This window comes from Cinclus cinclus, chromosome 2 (genome assembly GCF_963662255.1).
Source record: "Cinclus cinclus chromosome 2, bCinCin1.1, whole genome shotgun sequence".
NCBI classification, from domain to species: domain Eukaryota; kingdom Metazoa; phylum Chordata; class Aves; order Passeriformes; family Cinclidae; genus Cinclus; species Cinclus cinclus.
In genome coordinates this window covers 56,905,582-56,924,235 of record NC_085047.1, presented here as the reverse complement: position 1 = coordinate 56,924,235, position 18,654 = coordinate 56,905,582, and the positions used below count along the sequence as shown (strand labels likewise).

The window sequence follows — 18,654 nt, the reverse complement described above, 5'->3', positions numbered from 1 at the left end:
GAATATGGTGAACAACAGGTGGAAAACTGAGCAAACCAGTAACTATATGAAACTACTTATGTAAGCAAATAGCATGAGAACCAAAAGATAAATAAAGAAGATTCTGAAGATTTTGCCTTCCTCCCAACAAGAAGGAGCTAAAAGACCACCAATAAAGGAGCCCACGCATGCACAGCTTGAGTGGCCCCCAAAAAATAGGCACCACAATGGGAAATGGGGAAGGGGCGGGGGGCTACTGAAAACTGCTGAGAAATGCTGATGCACATGTATAAATATTTGCAGGACTAACACATCAGTGTGCATGTTGGTAGAGTGAAAAGACTCCCCTGCAGCCAGCTAGCTGCCCTGCTTGCTTTTTGCTCAACATATTTTAATAAATAACTAAAATTTTGATTAAAGATTGGAGTACAGATTTTCATTTCTAGCACAGTGGACATCGAAAGTAGGGTTGTTCTCTTGTAGCAAAATCCTGTAATAACACAAATTACCTAAATGGGGTATGAATGGAGTCTGCCCAGTGTGCGCCATCTCGGTCAGAGACTCTTTCACCTGGAGTTCCCATCATCAAGTGTGCATTTTTTCCCCCCTTATACTGTGCTCTCTCTATTATACTTGTGGTGCAGCGAGCTACCACTGTAGATACAGGCATATAAGTATGGCTGAAAAAAAACAGATGTGTTCTAAAATACAGGGGGTGCAGTCATTCTGGAGATTTGCCTATGTAGAAAGAATTTTAATAAAGGAACAAGCTTTTTTCTATTGCATTTTCATAAGTTACTAAGTGCAGTCATGCTGGAGTAAATTATATTCAACATCACAAATTTTGTAGAACATGTTGAGCTATCTCTTTGACAGCAGAAAGTGCTTCTAAGCAAGTTGGCTTGATTTCTCGAGAAGGAAGCAAAAATCCATGAGTTCCTGTGTCACGAAGCTCAAAGGTAAAAGAATATTTAATGCCAAGATCATAAGCCCAGTCATCAGACCCTCCAGGAGCTAGATCTGCATGAGAAAAGGAAAATAGTAAAATTGCCTGAAACCAGAACATTTTCTGTTCAAAAGCTGTCTTCTGATGCTAGCCACGATATACTGTCATGCCTTTCATTGCAGTAAAGTCATACTTACAGATTGTTTGTGCACCAGCACCAGGTATGTAAGTTTTCAAGGTTGTCCTCTTTATAGCTTTAGCTGCTTTCTGTGCCAGACTCTTCTGAAATTAAATAAGACATGGTTACCTTTAAGGCCTTGTGACAATAGATAATATATATTCAGTTAGAATTTACTTACAGTGTGCTCAGGATTTCACTTTAGTTAAACAATCATATAAAAGGTTCTAGAAAACCCACTGAATGTGGTACAAGTTTTCAGCGTATGCCCGTGCTACAGATTGCATTTCTGCTGTCGACAAAACATAGAGATGGGACCTTATCCCCACTTCTGGCAGTAAACTATTATCACACAATTTGTTCTCATTCATCTCATATCTTTTCTTTCCTGTCACAGTATTTAAGTTACTCTCTATTTAAGTAATATTGACAAATACAGCAGGAAAATATTTTAATTGAGAGAACCCTACTCTTAAGCCATGAAGAAAGCTGAAATGCCCAGAATCAGTGCACCTCTCTCTGCTTTACAGAGGAAGAGTAACTGTTCTGTTTTGAATTCTGCTCTTTTCAGTGAGAGTTTGTACTGTGTCATTTGGTGGCTCAAGAAAGTAAAATTCTACATATGCAGGATATATTTTCCATCCTACCACTAAGACAATTTTAAATAAGTATCCCTAGCAAAAGCCTTAATAAAAGTAGCAAGTTTACACCAGAATACCTCATTGCTTAGGTATTGTCAAAGGTGTTTACAAGAGTCACACACCCAATTAATTTCAGAATTTATATAACCATACAACATAATGACGAATTCGCACATACATATCTTTTCAAGATGTCCAGAGCAACAGGACTACTCTTTTAGCAGCAGCTTCAACTTACTAGGTGTTATTGATGTATAATCAATCTGGAACAAATATTTTCATTTTTCTGTAGCCTTTAGAAGCAGCTTGCTGACTTACACACTACTAGACCATCCCAGACTTTTTAAAATTGTTAAGAACATCAAGAAAAATGTCATTTCCTAATTCTTGATCCTCACAGCACAGTTATTCCCTCATTACAAGACTAACCAAGCTGGGTGAATATGAAATGTGTGAAACTTTAGGAGGTGGGTAAACTTACCAGCTCCTCATGGTCTTTGCTTTTGTTCGTGGTGTAAGAATATGGAAACAACACCAGCTGGGAGTAGGAGTGCATGGTTATGTAGGCTTTAATGGTGTCTTTGTGGTCTCTGACAAAGCGAGCCACTGCTTTCACTTCAGGCTCAGACTCTGGGTAGGGTCCACAGTATGTCTCCCGACATTCAGAGTGAGATGCTCCTGGACCTTTACCCAAAAAAAAGGTGCACAGTTTTACTCCATTACTTCTTCCCTTCTGCATTTCTGTTCATGAAAAATGAAAGAGTATGAAATGAAAGAGCAGAGTATGATGCTAACACACAAGAAATCATGGATTCCATCATGCTATGGAAAGAACTTGCACGCTTGTAGTAATCTCTGTGAGCCTACCAGGACTTCCGTATTATACTCTTACAAACAATCAAAGAGAAGATGTAGAAAAAAAAGTATTGAAAGACTGGATAAAAAGTCTTAGAGGAGAGGATGAATATGCTTAATTTAAAATCATCACATGATTGTGAGATCACATCTTAAAATCTAGAAGTAATACAGAAAAAAGGCAATTCTATGTGATTATTTAATCTTATGGGAAAGCAAACACCTAATGGGAAGCTGAGGAAACAAAATTAAATTTTTTAAGAAAAATTGATGCTGGAACAAATTGTCAAGAAGACAAATAGGATTCACCACTTCTGTCTTCAGAATAAGACCAAGTAACTTTCTGGAAGCAGTCAGGATCTTTAGTGTTTAGGAAAAAAACCCATGTTTTTCATGCATGATATGTGAGATATAACAGTCATGGATGGTTTAGCAATGGGCTAGAATGACTGAAATCCATATAGGACTATAGTGTCTGCACTGATTGAAATCAGATCTGATTTATAGGGTGACATTTTAAGGCAGCTATTGAAAAATAGCTATTATCTTCTATTTAAGGCAGACTATGAAAAAAATTTGTCAAGTACTAAAGTGCCTGCGTTAATTAAATATGATATAGTCCTCATAAGAATTACTAAGGGCCAAAATATCTTGGTCAGCTAGGCATTATGGAAGGATGACTGAGCAGATCAGTTTATCCACCACAGTGGAGCATCTACTCAGCTGGATAGTGCAACAGGCCTTGGGTGACATGGCAAGGGCCACCTCTTCCCTCTTTCTTTCTTCCCACCAACAGCCACCCCCAGGTGTGTCATGTTGTGATGCAAGGGGCTCTGTTGTGCTGGGAAGAAGTTATTCCATGGTGTGTCATCTGAGGATGAAAAATCCTGAGGCCCAGAAAGAATTATCTAAAGCTGGGAAGGTTTTCACTGGTTCATAATAGATACTCAGCTGCATTTGTCTTTGCATTAACTTCGCAGAATGGTAGATGAAAATGTTTTCAAAATTAAAAAAAAATAAATAAAGTGAGGAAGGGGTACAATAAGAAGAAAATTATGCCCTACCACACCAGTGTGCATCAAAATTCCTGTTCATGTCAGTACCAATGCACTTGCTGTTGCTATACGAGGAGCGGCTTTTTCTCCACAGCCGATTCTGTGGAAAGAGACACACAAGCCATGTTCAGGGAAAAATGCTGAAAAAGTTGATGCACCACCTCACTGGTTACTTAAATGTGACTTCCTATATGTGCCTCTACAGTCCTCTACTAGTGAAAAACAAAGAAGATTCTAAAACCACAGTCTGCTTGCCAGCAAGCCTGGGTGATAAAAGGAAATGTTGGATAGGACCAGAAGTGATCACATTCTGATTTCAATGGACTTTGGACTGTGGAAGGAGGGCAGAAGATGTACAGTTTGACCAGGTATGTGAATTTAGGAGCACAAATCCAACTTTCTGTGGGTAAAGATGCAGAAATTCCAAGCACAGAATAAGAGTTTGGGGTGTGCAGTTCCAGGATGAAAACTATGCTTTAACCATGCACAATGATAATTCCCACAAATAGCAAATCAGTACCCTGCACAACCTGTCAAAAAATGTCTACATACAGAGGGGTGGCTCCACGTGTACTCATAGCCATCCACGTTTATGACAGGCATGATGTAGAAATCAAAGTGCTCCAGAAGGGTTGTCATGGTCCGATCTCTCTCACGCACATGGATTGCCTATAAAGCACAGGGGAAATTTATTAAAAGCATTTGTAATTGTTATTTTTATTGCCTTCCTACAAAGGTACCTGGTGCCATATGCGAAATAATTGTGCAATTGTCAGAGCAGTCTACCTGAGTCCAATAAGGCTTATCACATAATGAAAATGGTTAAATAGCAAAGTAGCTCTCTGCTCAGAATTGTCAGGAGGAGAAATTGATACAGTCAGTCAGATACACTGCAGTCCTTTAGTGTTAGTGGGTGGTCATGAGACAGAAATGAAGCCTATTAATAGGAAGGTTTGAGCTTTTTCTGCCTGTGTAAGTAATAGAAACCCTCCCTCCTGCCCAAAATAGAGCAAGCCCCAAAATAACAAGTAATATTTCAAATGGCTGTCATACATAATATTATTTATTCTGGTTGCATTGTGAGTTTAATGTGACTGTATGACAAGGGTCAGTAAGATCTACATTGGTAATTTTGCCTCACAGCTTATTTTGAAGGCTTTAGTGATACTGAACCTGGTTGTTGGTCCATGACAAAGAAATAAATTTTAATCTAGATAAGTGGGTTAGTTACTATTGGAATAGACTAAGTCCTTCATCATCCTTTTTTTTTTTTTTTTACTGTCATGCCTTACTTACATCACCTTCATTCATTGTAAATCCTTCCTAGTTATCCTCAGGCAATAGACTTCCTTTGACTAAATGAGAAATGTCAATCTTTCTACAATCTTAATGACAAAATTAAATTATAAAAAGTGAATCTATTATAAAGAATGCCTAGGATTTCCTAGGGAGAGCTGATGATTTTAGTGCATGAGTGCAGATGTGTATTAATATCAGATCTTAAAAAGTTGCTTCACAAAGGGATACAGAAACAAAATTTTAATCTAAGCCACATAAATTAGATCAAAGGAATGGAGAACCTAAATGTTCAGCTTGTTACTTCTGAAAAATGCTGCAGGGACATGTCACTGGCAAAATGACAGCACAGCTGGTAATTATTTGGAGCAGCATGAAAAGGGCAAATGCATTTCTATTCAGTGGAGCCTTGAAAACCGAGTTTGTCAGTGGGTCACAAGGTACACTCATCTGTATCTGTCCCTAACTCTGCAATATCCTTTCAAATGTTTTAGGCAATGTGATTTTATAGTTGTGACTGCTGACAAAAATTATTTTTTATTGTTATAATTATCACCATCATCATCCACATTATTTAGTTCCATCATGGCCAGATCATAAGTCATGTTTCAAGGACTTGTCTATGTTGTTTCTCTGACTGCAGTACTGGTGACTGTGAAGTCTCAGTGTCATCTAGTTTATTTTTACTGTGAACTTTGCTTTTGTGAAAAAGTAATAATGAATAATATCTCATAACATTAACTGAGCAAGATGGGCAACATACTCTGGGCCAGAAAGGCCTCAGAAGCCTTTTCCTGGTCCATACCAGGGACTGGGTCAGCAGCTCAGGATAAGGAGTTAAGCAGACATGCCTTAAATTAAAAAAAAAAAAACAAAAACAAAAAACAAAAACCAAGTCTATATATTTTAAAATCCAGTTGTAAACTATGGATGTTGTTTCTTTTGGTGCACCTTTGTTCCCTGTCCTGAGCAGTGTAGATAAAAAAGATACTAAAGATAGTGTCTATTTGTCTGTGGCTACACATCAAGGCTGGTTAATCTAAGCCCATCCCATCACTGATTAATCTACAGGCTCAACCCATCAATGATTTTCTAGTTTCCATGAACTGGTACTACAGCTGGACATTGTTGGTCATGTTCTGGAGGGCTGACATGAGGATATCACTAGCAGGGATAATACCTTCAGAGGAAGGTGGCTTGTGTGGCTTTATTCTCTGCAGATCCAGAGAAAAAAGCCAGGAGCACAGATGAAAAACATGGAGTCAGGAGGAGCAGTAGCAACAGACACGGGAGTAGATGATGCATCACAGCCAGTGGATTGCTGGTGTGGAGCTGTGCCATATCTGGAGCAGGCAGGTGTGGGGTACCTATTGCTGCTCTAGGAAGGCATGTAGGGAAGAGCCAAGGGTTGTAGGACAGCTTGAGCTCACCCTATGTGTCTTCTGACCTGCTCCAGGCAGTGCCAGTTGCAGTAATATGGACACAAGTCACCATATGCTGTGTGACTCAGAGCCAAGACCACCCCTGGAATCCACACAGCAATACAGACATGGCCCTAGATTACCAAACACGTGCTTTTTCTGGCATCCCTGACCATTCATAACAGTAAAATCTCTGTTGGATTTGCTGCACATACTTTGAGGTTTCTTTCATACTTGATAATACATTTGAGCTCCTTTGCATTCACTCCTGATGACTTTTGCTTTCTCTCACACACACATACCCTCATCTACTGACATGCACACACATGCACACATACTGCTATGCTTGCAGCTTAGACACAAATATCATGTGCTGGTGTTATGGGAGTAAATAGATTAAAGCTTTATGGATCCTAGAATGCAATTGGACAAAGCTAAATGGCATGAAAACTTCTTGCTTTGCTTTGAAAACAGTAATCATATCTGATTATGTACTCACGTGACCTATGAACCACAGGCAAAAAGCAGGAGAAATCCATTCTCTAGCGTGGATACCACAGTCAATCCATATGGCGTTTTTCGATTTTTCCATGCTTTTAGAAATCTGAGAGAAGAGAGATCACATTCAAATGTCATCATTGTAAAGGGTACCATATAAAAGTGGAAGTGAAAAGGTAACCAAGATGGAAGAAGAAGCATCTGTCTTGTAAGGAGAGCTCAGACTGATCCTGGGCCAGGATGCAGCCATTGGTTAGATTTGCATACAGCAGAGAGCTGTATTCAGGCTGCTTGCAAAGTTCTAACACAGGCACCAAGACTACAGTAAGACCTGAGGTCAGATGAGTCTGCCATCAGCTATGCATGGCAACAAACTAGATTGGCTTCATTGTCAACAGAGGAGGATATCCACTGTGCCAGTATTTCGTGCCTTTGCATGGTGGCCTAGATGTAGTAACTTCCTTGTGACCCAGAAAGGAGCCTTATCTTGTCAAATGCATTTTCAACAGTAATGCATCTTACTAGAACAACTTAGGAAACTTCTAAAAAGCACAAAAAATAAGAATGTAGGTATAGATTCAAGGAAATGTCCTGGCCAAACCCCATCGTTTAATTATAGTAGTACTTGAAAAGCTTTTACAGTAAGTCACAGGTGTACCTTCAGAACATAAAGTGGTCGCTTTTCATAGGATGATCCAATATATATTTTCTGGAGGAGATCAGAGTGGACTTTCGCTACTTCCTCCATCCAATGGTATATCTGCAAGGGTGAAGTTAGTGAGTGGATCTTCTCTCTATTGTTTTCCTTCATCCCTGAAAGTGATTTAGACTTAAATACATTCTACCTCCCAAAATTTTTATCTGATGGTAAACAAAAACTAACAATTCAACCCACTTACCACTTGCCTGACTCTAATTTTTGTTGAAGCAAACAGCAAGATGCAGTCACAACACAGTCCAAATGCAGCCCTGAAATTCCTGTTTAGTTCTATTTGTTTAAATTGTTATTGATTTAATGTTTTAAATATTTACATGTTTGTTTTGTGACTTCATTTTGCTTCTCTGTTTACTGCCTTTGAATGACAGTTTGAGGCAATACATGTATGAAAGATTTTTGTCTGGTGCTTCTTTCTATCTCTATGAAAGCATTACAATAAATAGAACTCTTAGTTGTTGAGCAATACGGTGGTAACTATTAACTGCTGATTATTTCTTTCCCTTTACCTCTATTCTCAACCATGAGACAAATTTCACCCTTTGCATCTACAGCTGTTCACAACGAAGATAGCTTACTTCTTTCATTGAATGGTAGTTTTCATAGTATGAGGAAGATCCACGAGCATTGACTGAGTCATTGACAGTCTGTTTTTCAATAATTCCTTGAACATCTTCCATCAAGACTCTGAGTAACAAAGGAAGAGCACAATCTCCTGTTAGATGAATGACAAACAACTTTACAGAATCATTTATGGCAACTAATAAAAAATACATACTTGTGTTGGATGGTCAGTTGCCTTAACTGAGCTTTTATGCTATTTATGTTGGATGCCTTGACATAGAAATGGACTTCTCTGTCCTTCTTGATGTTTTCAACCACAACAGGTTGCCAGAGAACAACCTACAAAGTTTCCAAAAAAATTTTTTTTTTTTTACTGAGGAAAGAAAAAATATTCTTACTAACATTTAATAAGCATTTTGAAAATAATCAAAGCATATGTTTTCAATTTAAGAGACCACTTGTAACAAGCAGTTTAATGTTCCTGGTGATATGTAGCATTCTGCTACGTCTGGAAATAAAATGTGTGTATTTAAGCAACATTTATAATGACTTCTGCACAGAAATTCATAAATCAAGAACAAAGACAAGAACATAACCTTTTCTGAGATAGTATTTCTAGTATAATAGATATATTTAGCTGGTTATTATGTTACATGTTTTCAAGTCTGCTGAGAGTTATTTTCCCTGAGGGTATTTGGAGAATTAATGATGATCAGACCAGTCTTTGTAGTTATTGTATTCTCTGATGACTTTGATCAGGGAGGAAATAAATGCCGGAAGGAGTTTGAATATAAGTCAAGTTGAAGAAGCAATATAGAGATTAGAAATTGGAGAAGAGTAAGAAAATAAGATTATTATTCTTTGTAAAATTAAATATTTTACAATAATAAAATCAGATGCCAATATATTCAATAAAAGATTGAAATTTCAGAACCAATAATACAAAAAGATCTAGGGGTGACAGTTAGCAGTAAATTAGGCATTAAATTATAGTGTGAAAAAGTCAGCATAATTCTTGGATGCATTTTTAGGGCATCATACAGCATGAAGTCACCAGATGGTAGGGTTTTAGGTTTTTTTTCTTTATGGTTCAGTTGCACAGTGAATATTGTTTGAATGATAAATGGTAACCATTAAAATTGGTTGGGAGGTACTGCTTGTGTCTACCTTTTCCCTTTCCCTTTCCCTTTCCCTTTCCCTTTCCCTTTCCCTTTCCCTTTCCCTTTCCCATTGCCTTCCATTTTGCCTTTCCCATTCTGTTTTTTTTCTTATAGCTTGTTCAATTTATAGTCATGAAAACAAATTGTCCAGTTTAGAGCCCATGAAAAATATTTGGTTTGCATATTCGCATAAATGACTTGGAAGAAACCACCACAAGCCCTCTCTGCATTGAATGTGCTGAAGTTCTTCCTGACTTCGTGGGGTTCCTGTGTACAAGAAAGTGAAGAATTACAGTGAAGAGGAAGATATCTCTCAATTTAATTAAATACTCCTTTATCTAATGAAAGATAAAAGCAGTAATAATAATAATAGTACAAAAGTATTATTTAAGATATTTTTATCTTCTAGATACTAACATTAAAGAAATACCACAAAAATCCAGTTCTGATCTTCAAAGGTGTGCAAGCCATATAGGTCAAGATCACACTGTTCAAAAGTGCTGAGGTTCCCTAGCAAATGTATTTCTACTTACTGTGTGTTGGCGTTCTGTCAGTTTTGCAGTGCCTTAATACACAAAACCAATTGCAGAAACACGAGCTCTGATATAATTAATTACTGAAACATTATGGAGGGGTCCTCTCATATAAATCAGAAGGTAGTGAGAAATGAAAATCAAATATTTCCTGAGCTGATGTATTACAACAATGAATGGAAGTGAGCTAGATCTTTCTTGGGAGGGAGAAGCAATGTTAGGGCACTTGGGGGAAAATTTGGCCTAGAGTTCAGAGAGACAGAATAATCTGTTTACCTCAGTGGTGTTCAGTAAACCCTGAAGAGCTTCAACTTGTTCATCAGTTTGTGGGAGAGCCCACAAAACTTCATCCCTGAAAAACAAGGGTATTTATGTAAAGCACAGGTACTTGGAACAGCTCCAGTTCATGCAAAAGTGAAGCAGGCTTGGCCTCTCATCTTCCCTGGCTTGGCTGCTGTGAACCCAAAGATGATCCAATAGTGAAGACTCTGAATCTGGTTCCAGCCTCTGCATCTACCAATCACTAAAATCCGTGGAAGAGATGGTGCAGGGCTTTGGTAGCCAATTTTGCTGCTGAACACTGAGGTTGCTTCTGGGAGCTGGCACCAGCACCACAGCCACCAGCTCCAGCTAATCCAGAGTGCTGCAGCAATAGTTGAAAACTATCTGAGAGCAGGAAGATGGCTCTCCTGTTGTCCCCTGAGTTTCTCAGTCACCATTCAGCAGAGACATCAGCCTTTCCAGTCTGCCAAAAGCCCTCACAGGTTTGGCAAAAGCCAAACATGATGTTATGTAGATGTGCATTCCTACTTCAGTCAAGATTTTCTGGTCTCCTCGTTTGTGTCCTTCTGCTTGTATTGTACAGATACAGGTCTATGCCACTGTCCTTCCCCATCTTTGCCCAGTAACTTATATTCCCCTTCTGTTTGAAAACCCTAGTCCGGACATACTGTACATGACATGGTGCTTCCCAGCTACTCCATGCCTGACCCCACTGTTGGTGACAGAAGTAAAATTCAGTTTCTGGAAAGAAAAACATAGCACTCAGCATTGAGTCCTGATCATCAGTGTCCTGCAAGTTATGTAGTTAAAAATTGCATTGGCTAGATAATTACAATAATTTGTGTGTGTAGAAGAAGGAGACTCAGGGGAATGTCAGACCCCTCTTTCCATTTCCTGGGCTGGGGCGGCTCTCAGCCATCTAATAATGTGCTGGAACTGGTGGTACCATACAAACCAGGCACGACCAAAGTCCCTGCCAGCCCTGTCTGCAAAGACTGTCCTGAGAAGAAAGCAGGCAAGGCTCTTAAAACTAGGGTTTTCAAGCAGCATAACATGATTGTCACAGCTTGTTGCTGTGACTGATTTCAAGTAGAAACCTGACAGCATCTGGCTACCAGGTGATTCATCTTTTTTAGCCAGGCTCCAAGCAATCACTGTTGTTTCTCATGCAGAACCAACAACATGCCAACCCTATTTTTGCCTCCACCATCATTTCGACAGGACATCAAAAAACAATTCAGGGATAGGCAAGGTGGGCGGTTTGCCTATTTCTTTAGGTAAGTGCATTCTGAAGTGTGTGTTTGAGGCTACTTATAAATGAATGTCTTCTCAAACCTGAGGGAGTCTTTTCACACAAGAGCCACGAAAAGCCCCGCTGCATCTGGTTTCCTTGCATGATTCCCACAGCCTGAGAGCACCATAATGAGGAAGCTGATGTGTACTTGTACCCCACCATTTGTTGCACAAATATTTCAAACGAGTGCTGTAAGTACTGAACAGGTGTTGGGATTCCTCGCTAGGTCTTGTGACAGGACCTGACTACACTGAATAAGCTGATCAAAATTCTGGCCCTGCACTTCAGTGTGGCAAGTATTAACAGCCAAAACTGTAGTTGTTGCCCTTCTCAGTTCCCCTGCTTTGATTTGGCATTATGCCTTCTTTCATCTGTCTTCTTCCCCACTCTTTGTAGAAAATGCCCAGACAAGATTTTTAATTATTACCCTTATACCAAACTTAGAAACAGCCCCTCTACTCACAGCTTCCTTACAGGCTGCTGCCCCTGTACAGCTGGACCTGGTCTTCTTAAACACACCTCTTTTCTTTCTGTTCTTGTGCCCTCCTTCCCTGATTGCTTTCTGTTTGTCCTTGAAAAGAACCTTCTCATTCCCTTCTTCCAGTGTTCTGCCAGAATCCCACTGGTTCTGTCCCTGCTTCACATATCTTTTCCCTTTTACCTCGTGGTGGAAGTCCAGCTGCCATCCCCACACTACAATACTCTGATCTTACCCTGTGAGTAAGATACATTTCAGTTAATTTTAGATGGGTTTTATATTTTCATCTGAGCTAGGCACTGTCTTAATAAAGAAACAGGTGCTTTAGAGGTCGGGTTAACCTGAGCTGATTTAGATGTGTGCACTAACCTGAAATGAATTGCCTTCTAAATACACATATTTTCCCCCACTAGCTCTACAGAAAGGTGAAAGGGTCTTGTTCCTACACAAAACTGTGTAAAAATTCCATCTAGTCAGATGAATCTCATTATTTCATTATTTTAGCCATTTTTGTAACTGGGTCTGGGGGGGTTAGTCTGTTGCTTTCCAGTGGAAGTACCATATTCTTCTTTAAGAGTCATATTCAATGTTCTGTTTAAACATGAAATAAATAAATCTTCAAGTGGCACAGAGCAATATTGTTCCACTGGATTCACCTAAAACCACATTTGTTTTCTCTTACTTTAACCCTCCCACCTCCATAGCAATCCAAAATAAAATATGATTGCAACACAAAGAGAGGGGAAATATCCTCTTTTTAAGGCATGAATTCAATGGTGTTCACCTCTCACAGGTCTGCAGAGTGGTTCAAAGTCACAAAAGCGATACAAGAAATAATTCAAGTTTTATTTGTTCAGATATTTTAGTTCTGGGAGCAGGTTGTATTTAATCTTAGGTTGTTCAGCTCTGCTTAAAATCACCACATGAGGAGCTTATCCTTTTAGTCCTACCTATTAAAACATTTAAGGTTTTTTAACCAGTGGTACATGCAGAAAATAAAAGCACTTTGCCTGTCTTCATCTCTGACATATGTTCTCATGTTTTAAGAAAGTGTTTGGTTTCAGGGCATTTCTGAAGTTTATCAATAGGTAACAGTAAAGCTGCTTCTGAAACATTGTACAAATACCAAATGGTTATTCAAAAATGATTTATGCCTGGAAAAGCCATCATAAAAGCTGTTTTGGAAAGAAAACAGATTGTTAGCACTTTCTGAAATGGTTTCTCTTTCTACCTCAAGAAGTAATTCATTTAAGATCTTGTTTTTAGGCAAATGAAGCAAATTATTTTTTCCCATTAAGTTTCAAAATGCCCTTTCTTAGCATTCAAAAGTACTGAATGAACAGAATTGATTTGCACTTTGACTGAAAAGAGTAGTTTTAATATGGTTAAAAACATAGGATTTATGGATGCAAAGAAGACTTAAAATAATTTCATTTCCCCTAACATCTTTATGTTAAATTGAACCATGTATCCAATTACAAGGGCAATAAATATATGTCAGCCTTTGACAAATGTTTTCTCATGCAACTCATAGAATTATTTTGCATCAGTACTTTCCCTGTCCCACACACCATACACGAGAACACCCAGTATCATCAATAGATATTTACCTTGGAATAGTGAAAACATGCTTCTTTGGAACCAAGATAAAAAGGGTAAAAAAGAGCAGGTAAAACTTCATCTTCATGGCATCCACAACAAAACCGAATGCAGTAAGAAAGCCAAGGGTTCGGGACCCACATTATTGATTTTAAAAATGTTATTTAAAGAGTAGTTAAAATTTAATACTGCCTCTCACCTCAACCTCAAGCTCCTGGTGGCTAAGTCAATATGACAGAGCTCCCTGGGGAGGTGCTGCTCATATTGATGTCGTCCATGTACAAGAGGATAAAATACATTTTGGACATTTTCATATTGACAAATCACTTTGTCATCTCAGCCTTTTATTTTATTGCAGCTATGAACCACAGACATAAGAAAGAACAAGCACAAAGCTTTTTAAATCCTTTAATATTTGTTGAGGTCCAGCAGCATGCTGTGCATCCAGCTCTCTTATAAGACATCACAGCCAAGCATGAATCTGGTTCAACGCAGTGGGAATGAGGTCAAGTACAAACAGAAAAATTCTGAACAGGAAAGCTTCTTTTCCTAGCATTTGCTAGCAGAGAAAACAAAGAGCAAGTGAGACATATGTTTTTGTGATGCTTTGACATCCATTTATTTTCCTTATGGATGTCATAAGTATTACTTTTCAAGAAAAAGTACAGGTGACTCTTCATCTCATTGTTATGAATTTTTGCGTGCCTCTAAGATTTGCTTCCCATATCTCTATCCAGTTATCCACGCTGGACATGCTGAAAAGCTGTGTGAATTTGGCATGTCCAGAATAGAAGATCTCCATCTCTGTTCCACGCTTGAATAGCAAATCCAAACTTGACTAAGACATAGCTTATTACCCTGGTTTAAGCCCCCTTCCAGAGGGAATTCATTCCATAAGAGGACTGAGGGGTGAATCATTATGTACCTAATGGGGACAACAGGGAGCCAAGACCTGGATGTGAGTGGGGGAACTAAATTATTTGATGCTCTAGGTTAATCTTAGGGTTATAGCTATACCCTGGGTGAAAAATACCTGGGAACAAGCCCTGGAGCTAAGGTTCAGTAATGCAGATTAGGTTGCATCCATGAACATCCTCTAGAACAGCTCAGGACTGGTCCAGAGTAGAGCCAATTCTCCACCTAAGTAGGCAGCCAGGCCTTTGGAGGTCAAACACAGCCCTGGGTTTTTGTTGTTTGTTTTTTTGTTTTTTTTTTTTATTGTTTCAGAAGGGCCGCCCTGTCCTAAGAAGCCAAACAGCTGAGTTTTAGGTGACTGAAGTCAACAGAGGTGAATCATGCTGCCCAAGTACACTGAGGTTAATGTCTCCATGAAAATATACCAACACTGAAAATCCCCAAACTGGAGTTGAGCATAAACCATACACCAAAAGGAAAGGCAAAAAAAGGCTCGTGGGAAGTGAAACCACCTCACCTAGACATTTTAATTCTCATTGTATCTTTTCTAGATGTTGTTCAAACAAATAGGAAGTTCTGATAAAGTATAGAGGCCATTCCCAGCAAGGGCAGTGGGCAGCACTGTGCCAGAAGGGTTGATTTTTAAACCAGTGGTTCAGATACTCTTTCCTCACACAGGTAAAAGGAAGCTGGCAAATAAAAATAAAATATAGGAGACAAAACTTGTTCATCCAGATATTCTTTCATGTGGAAATGTTTCATGCACAGATATAAAGAAAAATTTGATCTGCTGAGCTGGGTTTAACAGAAGAGATTGAAAAGCTGATGGAGTTGGGTTGCTCTTATTGAAGGAAAGGAAAGGATCATATCTCTGCTTATCTTAGGGTGTTAATTAAGTGAGAAAAAGAAACACCTTCTGCTGCCTACCCAAAGAGAAAGTTTTAGACAAATGGAAGCTGTAAGACATTTTATAGTGTTGGTTGCTTTTCCAGTAGATTCTCCAGTTTATTGCAAAGAGACTACACATGGTGTTTGAAAGCTACTGTTTTCCTACTTGCTTTTTGGTTTCTGGACTGCAAAGGAAGTATTTCATGCAAAAAAAATGGGGGGAAAAAAGAGTGTTTGAGGAAAATCTACCTGCTGCAGTAAATCTTTTAATATCCTTCAAGGACTTCTGAGAACCTGGGAAGTATTTCCTAGACTATCTGGGAAGAAAAATGCAGTCTCAAAAAAACACTGTGAAGGGCAACTATAAAAATAATTGAGTTAATAAAAACATTTCATTTTGAGAATTTTAACTGTTGCTTGATTTTTTTACTAAGATGTTTTAATTATTTTATTGAAAATTAATTTGTGTTACTACTGACTGTTTTAAAAACCTGGAGGAAATAACACTGAATTTAGAAACTGTTGCAAGGTGAGGTTTCAGTTGAATTTGAGGAGATTTGAAATCTTCCTTTCTTTGACAAATTTATTTTTCTCTAATTGGGAAGTTCATCAAAACTGATCATTTACAGCAACCCTTTTCACTTCTGCTGACTCAGCATTCCCTGGCGAAGAGCTGCTTGGTCAAAAATTCTGTCAGAGTTCAAAGATTTTGCTGCACTTGGATTAATTATTCCTTCTCTACTGGGTAGTCCATGGGCTACACTGACCTGATACTTGCAAGTGTTGCCATAGCAAATATGACCAGAGGCCTTGTACTAATTTCAGTTGCGTTGATTTGTGTTATCTTTTAGGGTAGCTTTGGGAGATGTGCAGGCTTTCATTAAAAGAGGAAGGAGCAGGTCTTAGTTTCCAGAGCAGATAATTAACAAAGTATTCTATTGATTTCTCTGTTGAAAATCATGCATCTGGGAATCAGGACTGGCAATATATATCGCCTCCTGATGGCATTATTCTATTTTTAAAATATAATCACATTTTAAAGGCAGTTCTAAAGAGACATCTTCACTGTTTTGGCTGAATGCTATCTCTCACCTTCTGCACGTTCATATGTAGTAACACCAGTGTTCCCTGAACAGAGACTGGATGTTATACCTAAGCCAGACCAGGCTCTAGCACATCTTTGTGTGGCAGTTTAAGGTGTCAGCGCCCAAAATAGTAGCAGAGCAGAGATCAGCACCAGTGTCCCTGCTAAGTCAGGGTATCTGTCATTGCTCAAGACCCCTCAGCACATGCTGGGATGCTGGGCTGTGCCTGGTCATCATGCTGGGCTCCTGCAGGCTGCTCTTTTTGGTGAAAGAGAGCCAGATCCTGGAAAAGTGTCAGATAAAACAAGTCAGAGAAGCTTCTTGCACTGCTGCAGCCAGATGGTGTCAAGCAGAAAACCTCTGTTTTTCACCAAGCCACGTGTCACAAGATTTCCTTTATACTCAACTCTGACCTAAGTGTGGCTGTTCTCTTTGATCCTGGGGCTTGAACAGTATCCAGCAGCAAGATTTTAAATAACAAGTCTCATCAAGATTCTCAGATCTGAGTCTGTATTTCAGTGTGTTCTAAAGCCCACGCTAGGCTGGTCCTGTCTGTTTGTAACAGTAAACCTGTTAACAAGCACTCAGAAGGGCCAGAAGGAGCAAAGGTCAGCTGTTATCAGCAGCCACATCCCTCAGATCCTTTTCCTTGTTTGGGATTAGCATAGTCTGTTATGGTTTTGATCCTCCAGAATCCTCTTGTTTCCAGTTAATCAGGGAGTCCCTCCAGGGATGGGTAATCATGCTGATGCATCCATGTGACTGAAGCAGAACATAAAAGCCAAGTGAGTCTGTGCTGTCCTTACTGGTTCTTTAAATTCAGATTCAAATGCAAAATAATCTTATGAAAATTGCTGATAGGCTCTTGCCATTTTTTTTGTGCATTATCACTAGTGATGAGGCCAAAGGTAACCAGTGAGTGTCCTTCCCACATGAGGCAGAAGATGGCTAAAATCTAACTAAACTCTGATCTCTGTTGCTCTCTGTGTGATGCAGCTGAGTGCTGTTGCTCAAGAGCCACACAAGGATGCAATTAGTGTAACAACTCTTTATTATGAATGTGGCAGAACAGAATTAGAACTCAATTTACAAGTCCCCCTTTCAAATCCATTCAGCCGTTAAGACTGCATCATCTTTCAGTTTTCCAAGGCATATAATTGATAAATGATTTCTCCCTGCACACCTCAGCTCCTCATCTTTATTCATGAACCAATTAATCTCTGTAGGACACTGTGATCATTTGCATACATGGCCAATGTCACCAACCTCTGTTATTTCATTCAGGAAACAATTTTGCAGCCCATGAAACCACCAGGAGGGGAAAATCTGGACTATGTCTAAATTTCTGTGATTCTGGCATTTCTCCCTCACATCATTCTCAAATATAAAAATCAGATGCTGCTTGTGCTAGAAAATGATGGATTAACCTGGGAGGAGACAGACCACAGCAGTATGTTTCAGTCATGGCTGATAGGTATGAACAGAGGCTGAAAATACATGTAGCATTTTTTTCCTTAGCATTTTTGAGGACTCGGTTGTGCCAACCTATTTTATTTATTAATTATTTTATTTTACTCTCTTTGCTAGTCAGCTCTCCTGGGTTTGCAGAGAGGAAGCTGCTCTAGTGTATGCAGGGTTGGGGTAAGTGGGGAGGTGTCTGTACTATTTAAACACTTTCTTCATGAGCTCTGCTTCCTGAAGGTTTGTTATAAACTACCACCCAAACAACACGTTGTTCAAGCGACTCAAGTTTTCTTTTTGCCAGCACACATTGACTTATTTACCAGTGTCTTAACAAGGAACACTTGCAAGGCAAGTTTTGTTTTGGTAAACAAAGGATCTCAAAAAGAGTCCCAGGAGCACTCCAAGAAGAACTTCTGAGCACTGGAGGAAGGTGTCCAAGCCACCTACAGAGAGCACAGTTAGGCCAAGTTGCAGGAAAATGGATGCACATCAGTCTCCCTCTCTATGTACAAAGGTTATGTGTGCACATATCCTGATTGCAATTAGACCTGCAGTAGTGATGTGTTCTGTCTGTCTCTGGCTGGATCAACAGAATTTTCTTTCTTCTTTGCACTCCTTGCACTTGCTCACATTTCTTGCATGACATTTGGCTGAGATTAGAAGAGTGGACCCTTCCTTTGGGCTTTTGGAGAATGGTGAGACCTGTTGGGATGATGCCAGGGCTTGTCTGAGGATGCTGAAGAGAAACCCCATAGAGCTAAGGTTCTGCCCTCTTTCATTCACCCCTCTCAGCTGGTGTGGTCCCCAC

At 39.2% G+C, this 18,654-nt stretch overlaps 1 protein-coding gene across 1 annotated transcript; it reads right to left on the bottom strand.

Moving 5' to 3' along the window:
* Positions 1-814: 814 nt before the first annotated feature.
* Positions 815-13,582, bottom strand: CPB2 (carboxypeptidase B2). The gene is made up of 11 exons (XM_062514764.1): positions 13,506-13,582; positions 10,118-10,193; positions 8,363-8,487; positions 8,163-8,271; positions 7,528-7,629; positions 6,871-6,975; positions 4,207-4,323; positions 3,664-3,754; positions 2,226-2,428; positions 1,123-1,207; positions 815-999 (listed from the first exon to the last, which is right to left on the bottom strand). The coding sequence occupies exons 1-11, from the start codon at positions 13,580-13,582 to the stop codon at positions 815-817; spliced, it is 1,275 nt and encodes a 424-aa protein (XP_062370748.1).
* Between the last annotated feature and the right edge of the window lie 5,072 nt (positions 13,583-18,654).